This window comes from Vitis vinifera, chromosome 3 (assembly GCF_030704535.1).
Source record: "Vitis vinifera cultivar Pinot Noir 40024 chromosome 3, ASM3070453v1".
NCBI classification, from domain to species: Eukaryota; Viridiplantae; Streptophyta; class Magnoliopsida; order Vitales; family Vitaceae; genus Vitis; species Vitis vinifera.
The window spans coordinates 20,943,995-20,952,711 of record NC_081807.1 but is presented as its reverse complement, the minus strand read 5'-3'; the positions used below and the strand labels follow the sequence as shown (position 1 = coordinate 20,952,711).

General features: G+C 35.2%; 1 protein-coding gene across 1 annotated transcript; it reads right to left on the bottom strand.

Moving 5' to 3' along the window:
- Window positions 1-248: 248 nt before the first annotated feature.
- On the bottom strand, window positions 249-560 carry LOC109122328 (uncharacterized). The gene has a single exon (XM_019218878.2). The coding sequence runs from the start codon at window positions 558-560 to the stop codon at window positions 249-251; it is 312 nt and encodes a 103-aa protein (XP_019074423.1).
- Between the last annotated feature and the right edge of the window lie 8,157 nt (window positions 561-8,717).

Below are 8,717 nucleotides of genomic sequence, written 5' to 3'. Positions count from 1 at the left end.
AAGCCCAAAACCAAAAACCAACATAGGTAAGCCCAAAACCAAAAACCAACATAGGTAAGCCCAAAACCTATCTCCATCACAAAATTGGGCCTAGTGCCCCAACTCAAGCCCAAGCCCAAACTTCATCTTCTTCACAGCACGCCCCCCCGCGCCTGGCTTCAGCACGATCACCACCTTCCCGCGGCGGCAATGGCGACGCCACCACGTCGGAATAAGCGCCAGAGAACGGCAGCCTACGTGCGTCCTCTTCACGGCGCATCCACGTACTCCTCCGTCTCACTGCCTCCTCCGCCTTCGACACCACCGCCGGGAGCTACTCTCCCGGACGACTTCGAGTCCTTCTCGCCAGAAAACATGGCCGGCAATGGAGACTTTTGGCGACACTGGCATTGGTCTCCGCCACTCCTCATGAGGGCGGACCTCGCCTTGACAGCCAAAGCGGCCATCTCCTCCGCCTGAAGCGGTTGCTTCAACTTGCCCAATGGCAGCGCGAAATAGGGTTGTCCAGGTTGAAGCTCCTCATCGTCATGGATAACAGAAACGACATCGTCAAAGTCCATTTCATCGGAGTTACAGATAAGCAGGAGGAGTTCTTCGGTTTCATAGCGTAAGAAACGCTTTGGATTGGCACTGATTCAGTGCTCCTCTTTAGGGGTTCGTCAGTTGCAACCAGCTCCAAGGGGTGGGAGAAAACGAAACAAAGAAAAAAAAAAAAAAACCAAGAACAAAGCATGTATGCAGAGGACTAAATTTAACCAAAGTAAACAAAGTAAACAAATTATGGTTTAGGACTAGAACTAAAAAAAACGTCAGGAAGGATAGGAGAATAATGGAAGGTGAAAGACATGAGGTTCGTACCTGTAAGTGGACTCTCTCAAGACTAGCTAGGCTTCAAGTTCCTTCCTCCTCACCCTTGCTCCCTGCTATCCTCTTGCCCCTCAGCTGGTTTCTGTCTTCTTCCTCATCACCCTGTTCATCACATCAGCAGCATGGCCTCCTCAACTACCAACCTGACACGTCCCATGCCTAGAGGAGGCCCCCCGCCCCCCCCCCCCCCCCCCCCAACTCTCCAAAAAATGCAGTGAAAAAATGAAAAAAAAAAACCCCTCCCAATTCTCCCCCAGGCCTTCACCTTAACAGGGGTCTACAGTAAGAAAATTTTTTATATATATAAACATATTTTACTACTATCAAGTTTTCTATCAAATAACAAATAATTTATTTCGGACTTTTATTTCATATCAAATTATCTTTTCTTAATTTTGTTCTTGAAATAATGTTCTAAACAAACTAATTTAATAAAAAATTGCAATATTTGTGTCAAGTGGAAAACGGAAAAAAACTAAAAATATACAATTAATATTTTTTTATTCCTAAATTATAATTTATCATTTGCAACTATTAAACAAATTGTTGGAATTTCCAAATTGATACATTCTCAAATTAAGAGCCGAATATTCTTCTTAATTAATATCAATGATCATTACAATATAAATTAACTGTTTTTAATTCCACCCAGATATGTTTGCAAGTGAGATAATTATCTTTTTCAGCATAACTATGTCTAGTTTGATTGATGAACTAAGAAAAACAATTATAGTATTCTTAAGTTTTATACATAGACATGGATGTAACTAGAGAATTCTGGAAGCATAGAGAACTTTCTGTAATAGAAAGTAGTTAGTCCTGCGAACTAATTACAGAGTTAGTTGAAACTAATTAACCACTTGCTTCAACTCACTTCCTCAAGCAATGTTATGCCTTGGCAAAGATGAGTTTGTCATGAAGTAGTTCAAACCGAGTAGTGGTTAAGGGCTTAGTCAATAGATCTACAATTTGTTCTTCAGTTGGCACATACCTTATATCTAGCTCTTTTGCAATAACTTTTTGTCTCACAAAATGAATGTCAATCTCTATGTGTTTTTTTTTTTTTTTTTGCATGAAACACAAGATTTGAAGCTAAGGATCTTACTTCAATGTTGTTACACCACAATATAGGACTATGCATAGTTTTGAGTCCAAGTTCAACAAACAAGCTTAATTTGTAGCCAAACTATTTCAGTAGCAGCTTGAGCTAAAACTTGATACTCACTCTCAATACATAACCAACATGCTACAACTTTTTTCTTTCAAGAACTCCATTAAATCAAATTTCCTCCAAGAAAAATACAATAACCACTTGTAGATCTCTTGTCATCAATGTTACTAACCTAATTTGCATCGGTAAATCCTTCAAGGACCAAAGCTTTTTTTAGTTGAAACTTCAAGCCATGTCCAATTGTGCCTCTTAAATACCTCAGTACTCTTTTATAGGCTTGCCATTGTTGATTTGTAGGTGCATAAAGAAATTGACTAAGTTTGTTTACAGTAAAGGATATATTAGGTTGAGTCATAGTCAAATATTGAAGCCCCCCAATGATACTTCAATATAGGAAGGGTTACTCAAATAATTTGTTATCATTTAAGTGTAACTTAACTAATTACTGCTCAAAAAAGTATATTTTAGATACTAATTCTCACGAGTTTCACATCTTTTGAGTAGTAATTATGCTTAAAACACTCAATTAACATGTTGTTGCCCTTGCAAGAGTTACTAACAAGTTTTATGAAGTTTTGGAGTCATTTCAAGGTATGATTTTGATAAATTGGTGACACAAGAGATGAATCAAATTGAAGAGAACAAATAAAGTTGATGAAGATCCAAATACATAATGAAAGAAGTAATGCAATTGGTTTGGACCGGGATTTGGAGTTGATTTGGAGGTGATTGAGGTGGATTCAAAAGAAAGAAATGGAAGAAATGACAAAAAAGAGTTGAAAAATTATGTATTTCCATTTCGCATGATCATGCGAAAATTTCACACAGTCATGTGAAATGGACCAGAAGACATTTTTGTTGTAAATTAAAGGGAAATCTCAAAGCTGATTTCGCATGACCATGCAAAACATGCGAAATGCTCCATGAAGGCGAAAATTGGTGTTGATGCATTTTTTACTTCGTACAATCATGCGAAATTGTTGGATCTCGTGCGAAATGACCATTTTATTACTAAACTCTAGATTTCTTGGTGAAGAAGCCTTCGAAAGACCTCATAAATGATGCCAAGTGTCCACTTGACCTTGACCTATAAATAGAAACTTGATTTTCTCATTTGAGGAGCTTTTTGGATATTTCTAATTTGTAGAATTTTTCAAATTTTATCTCTCTAGATAATTCTCTACTTTCCTTCATTTTCTCTCATTTTCTTTCATTTTCTTACTAGCCAAACATGTCTTATGAGACCAAATCTCCAAGCATGAGTGGTTAAATCTCGTTTTTCTCAGAGAAAGGAGGATCTAAAGGCAAGGTCTATGGTGAATTAGAGAAATGAGCTTGAATTGCAAATGTGATTTGATCCAATTGATTGATTAATTGAATTTTGGGGATTTTTCTCTTCAAATTGTCTTGGATGACTTCTACAATGCAAACTAGGTAGATTCATTAAATTCTTAAAGCTGGATTTGATAAGATTGAATAGTTGCATTGTGTGAATCATTGGAAGATAATTTAAGATGAATTGAATTGATCTCTTGGATTAAATGACCTAATTTGAAGAGAAATTAGATCTAGACCTAAAGCTAAATCAAAAATCGGTTTAAATGAAAATTTAGGTTTTCAATCTAACTTGATGAAAATTAGATCTCAACATCTATTCACCATGGAAATTGTTTTCTAGAAAATCTTAACTCCGAGAATTTCATCTCCTATTAATTTTCTTCTATTTTTCATTTCATTTTTCTTTTCAATTTGAGACCATTGTTACATTAGTTTTTCACTATGAATTTTTAAATTAATTTCACTTGATCACAATCATTTCTTATCCTCTCATTCTTACCGAGAATAATCCATCCTAGTGAACGACACCTAGAAACCATTACACTACAGTAGTTTGTACAAAAACCACTTTTTGATGGGGTACAAGCTACTCTAGAATAGTGAATTAGGTTATAAATTTTGTTTTGATCCAATAAACGACGAAAAACCAAGCGATCAAAAATGATGCTGGTGCTGGGGATGGTGCTAAGGTTATTGAGGCAAATTTTTTCGTGAGGATTAGCCCCTGTGATCCACATCACAAGATTGTTGAAGTTTTCTTTACCGATTCTCCATTTTTTTTTAATTCCATTTTTATCTTTTATTTCTCTTTTTGTTCTTCTTGGTTTGTTTTGGTTTTTTTTTTTAGCTTGTTTTGTAGGCTCTCCATTGCATGCTACATTTAGAATAAAACTCAAGGGAGAGATTACAAAGGACTTACATTGCTAATCATCTTTAGTTTGTGATCCAATTGTTGGGGAAATGGAAAATCAAGGGGAAAATCAACAAACTCAACAAGGACCAAGCAATGGCAATTCTCACATGTCTAGATCAATGAGAGAATTTATGAATCCTCAAAGGATAGGCGTGAGATCATGTATAGTTCTTCCTAATGAGCCTATTGTGATAAAAATAAAAAATAAAAAAAAAACTCACTTGGTACCACTTCTCCCTCAGTTTCATGGAATGGAGAATGAGAATCCTTATACTCATATAAAGGATTTTGAAGAAGTATGTCATACATTTCATGAGGGAAATACATTCATAGAGCTTATGAGATTAAAGCTTTTTCCATTCACATTAAAGGATAAGGCTAAGTTGTGGTTTAACTCATTGAGGCCCCAAAGCATAAGGTCATGGTTGGAACTATAAACAACCTTCTTGAAGAATTTTTTTTCCCATACATCGCACAAGTGGCTTGAAAAGGCAAATTACTAACTTTGTGGCACTGGACAATGAAAAATTTTGTGCTTGTTGGGAAAGATATATGGAAGTAGTCAATGCTTGTCCTCATCATGGTTTTGAGACAGGGATGTTGGTGAGTTACTTCTATGAAGGCATGTCGCCAACTATGAAGCAATTGCTAGAAACCATGTGTAGAGGTGACTTTATGAGCAAAAGTCCCGATGAAGCCTTTGAATTTTTGAATTATGTGGCTGAAATATCAAGGTCATGGGATGAGCCACATGAAAGGGATTCACACAAGTCCAAGTCTCAAAGCAATTCAAATGGAGGAATGTATATGTTGAATAAATATGTTGATCTACAAGCTAAAATGATAGCTTTGACAAAAAGGCTAGAGGAACTTGAAGCTAAGGGATTTCACGAGGTGAATGCAATATATGATAATACAATTTACATGGAGCAATGTTCTAGTTGTCAATCTATAGAACATGAAGTGAGTGATTGTCCTACAATACCAGCTATGGGGGAAAGACTTGTTGATAATCATCCAAACATGTCATGGAATTGTGGACAAGAGTATTTTTCTTCAAGTCAATACTCACAAAGCCAACAATTCATGGAAGACTCTTCACAACGAGTTTCTTTGGCTAAGCAAGCTATTGTAAACTTGAGTAAAATTTTAGAAGATTTTATTAGTGATCAAAAGAATATCACTACTCAAGTAAATCAAATGATAGATCATGTGGAGACATCTTTCAATCAGAAATTTGATAGCTTGCAAACCAATCTCACACAAAAGATTGATAATATGCAGCTTGCTATTTCTAAACTCAAAAACATGCATAAGGTGCAAGAAAAACGAAAATTCTCTTCACAACCCCAACAAAATCCAAGTCAAGTCCATAAAATTGGAAAGACAAGTGAAAGTTATACTAAGTATGATGAAGTCAAAGCAACCATTACCTTAAGAGGTGTTAAGCAAGTTGATCAACCTATGCCAAAACCAAAAGAGAAGGAAGTGAAGACTGAAAATGATAAGAAGAGTAAAAGAACAAAGACTGAAAATTTTGAAAGAGAAAAGGAGGAGAAGAGTGAAGCTAAAATGAACAAGGATATGTTCTTATCTCCACATTTTCCCATGGCTCTTCAATCAAGGAAGATGGTAAATAATGCTTCAGAAATTTTTGAAGTTTTGAAGCAAGTAAAAGTCTATATACCACTCCTTGACATGATTAGACAAGTTCCAGCCTATGCCAAGTGTCTTAAGGATTTGTGTACCATAAAGAGAATGATGCATTTGAAAAAGAAAGCTTTCTTGACTGAACAAGTTAGTGCAATCATCCAATGCAAGACTCCAATCAAGTATAAGGATCCAAGATGTCCAACTATCTTGTTGAATATTGGCAACACTTTTGTGAAAATAGCACTTTTAGTCTTGGGTGCAAGTGTGAATCTTCTTTCCTACTCAATATATATGCAATTAGGGCTTCCAGAACTAAAGTCTACTTCCATCACACTTTCATTGGCGGATAGATCGGTTAAGTTTCCAAGAGGAATTATTGAAGATGTGTTGATCCAAATTGATAATTTCTATTATCTAGTTGATTTTGTGGTGTTTGATACGGAACAAGGAATTAGTGGACTCAACCATGTTCCTATTATACTTGGTCGACCTTTCATTGCCACAACAAATGTATTGATTAATTGTCGAAGTGGGGTGATGCAACTTACCTTTGGGAACATGACAATTGAGTTGAACATTTTTCATTCATGTAAGAAGTATGGTACTAAAGAGGAAAGGGGGCTTATAAAGGCTTATTTGATTGAATTACCTATGGAAAATCTAGTGAAAGAAAATGTTGAAGATAATTTTTCAAAACTTGGTGAAGTAATTTCTAATGAACAGATTGAAATTTGGAGGATCAATGAAGAAATTGAACTTTTGAAGTTAATGAAATGGTCTTTCAGCTTGAAGAAAGTGAAAACCATGAAGCATGGTGTGCACAATAATTTAAAGACCATGAAAAAAAAAAAGCTCAAGGAATGGTATGGCCAACTTATTCAAAAGAACAAGTTCAAAGAAGGCTATTTCAAGCCACATGTTTTTATGAGAAAACTTAAGTATCAAGGAGTTGGTCCATTCATTGTTTGCAAGTCATATCCAAATTGAGTATTGATGCAAAGGTTAATAGGCTTAGTCATGTCAATGGCTAGCTAGCCCAATGGTTTCTCATTTCTCTACTTTCCTTTGAATTTTGATTTTTTATTATTTTTCTTTTAGTTTCCATTAAATAAATCCATCTCAACTCTTTGATTTGTATTTTGAAGGACTTTTCGGATGGATAGAATGCATGAGGCAAAGGAAAAAAGAGTTTTAATGGTTCATCACCATTTTGCATGTTCACGCAAAAACAAGAGAATTCATGCAATAAACAGGGGAGTTTTTATAGCTTTGAAAATCCAAAAAAATGAGTCTATGTCTCATTTCGCATGATCATGCAAAATTTTCGCATGACTGTGCGAAACTGATGTGGATGATTGCAACAGTTTTAAGCCTCTGGACTAATTCGCATAATTATGTAAACTTTCGCATGACCATGCAAAAATTCTGCTAAAGGCAATAATAAGATAGAACTCTCTTGACCAATTCGTATGTACATGCAAATTTTCACATGATTGTGCCAAATTCTTTTAAAAGAAGAGAGTAATTGCAACATATTTCACCTTCTTGTCTAGTTTAGACACTTGTGAGAAATTTTAAAAAACTCCATGTGAATCATTGACTTATCATTGAAATCATGTTTTCTTTGGACATGATCATCATCTATACCTTGATTTTACTCCACACATTGTGTCTCTAACATAGTTTTTTGGTTTTTAATAAATTTGTTTTCATATTTTCTTCTCTTATGCCATTCATATCCAACAATTCTCATGTGTGATTTTATTTTTGTTTTAGCTATTGAAGCTGAAATTCATGAGAGATTGAGGTATCTTCCCTTCCTTTCTTTGTATATTTTCATTACACATTGAGGACAATGTACATGTTTGGTTGGGGGAAGGGTTAGAAAGTAAGAGAAGGAAATATGTTGTTAGTTTTGTTAGTTTTTTTAGATTTTTTTTTCATAAATCACATTTGTGACTTATTTGATGAATTTTTTTTTTTAGATGATTCAAACCTAACTTGAAAAAGTTGATTTAGAATACTAGCTTATTTGCTTGATCTTAAAAAATTTGTTATGTAAATTAAAGTTGATTTGACTTTGAAGTCTTTATTTTCCAAAGGGTCATTTCGATTTGAGTTTTAACACATATTGTGCACTCTAGACCCCAAATATAAGATGAAAAACTAGTCTAACCTTAAGACTTGGACTTAATTATCTTGTAACATTGATTACTCTTTAATTGAGTTGAGACACCTTAAAAAGAAGCCAATGTGCCTAATTTGAAAAAAAAAAGTTGATGAATAAAAAGGTTGAGTTATGCTTGCCTTGAAACCTGAGCAAGGTCCGAGGGGTATATGACCCAAAGGTCTTTGAAGCCCAGTGCCCTAAGCCATTTTGGTTGGGAGCCACCGACCTCAATGCTCGTTACATGGGTGAATAGGTGGAGTATGAGTTCAATTGTAGGTGCTAAGGTATTGGATCCTAATTTGAGGAGTCCGAGGTGAAGTCCGAGGAGTTAATGGCTAGTTAAATAGTCTTATAAACTTGGTGCCCTATGCATTATGGTTGGGAGTCATTAATGAATCCCCGCTACATGGACCATATACTTGGAGATACCTTTAGCATAACACTCCTACAATAAGTCCTTTGAAAAAAATAATAATAATAAAATAAATATAAGTGCGTTCTTAACCTATGAGAGAGTGATTTTTGTTGTTTGAGATAAATTGAGATTGGTTGGGGGGAGGATTAGTTTTGAGTACTATATTCGAGGGCTAGCTTAATTACACTCA

What these genes read in the sequence shown, in the direction of transcription:
- LOC109122328 (XM_019218878.2), bottom strand. Translation starts at nt 560, where the DNA reads ATGGACTTTGACGATGTCGTTTCTGTTATCCATGACGATGAGGAGCTT.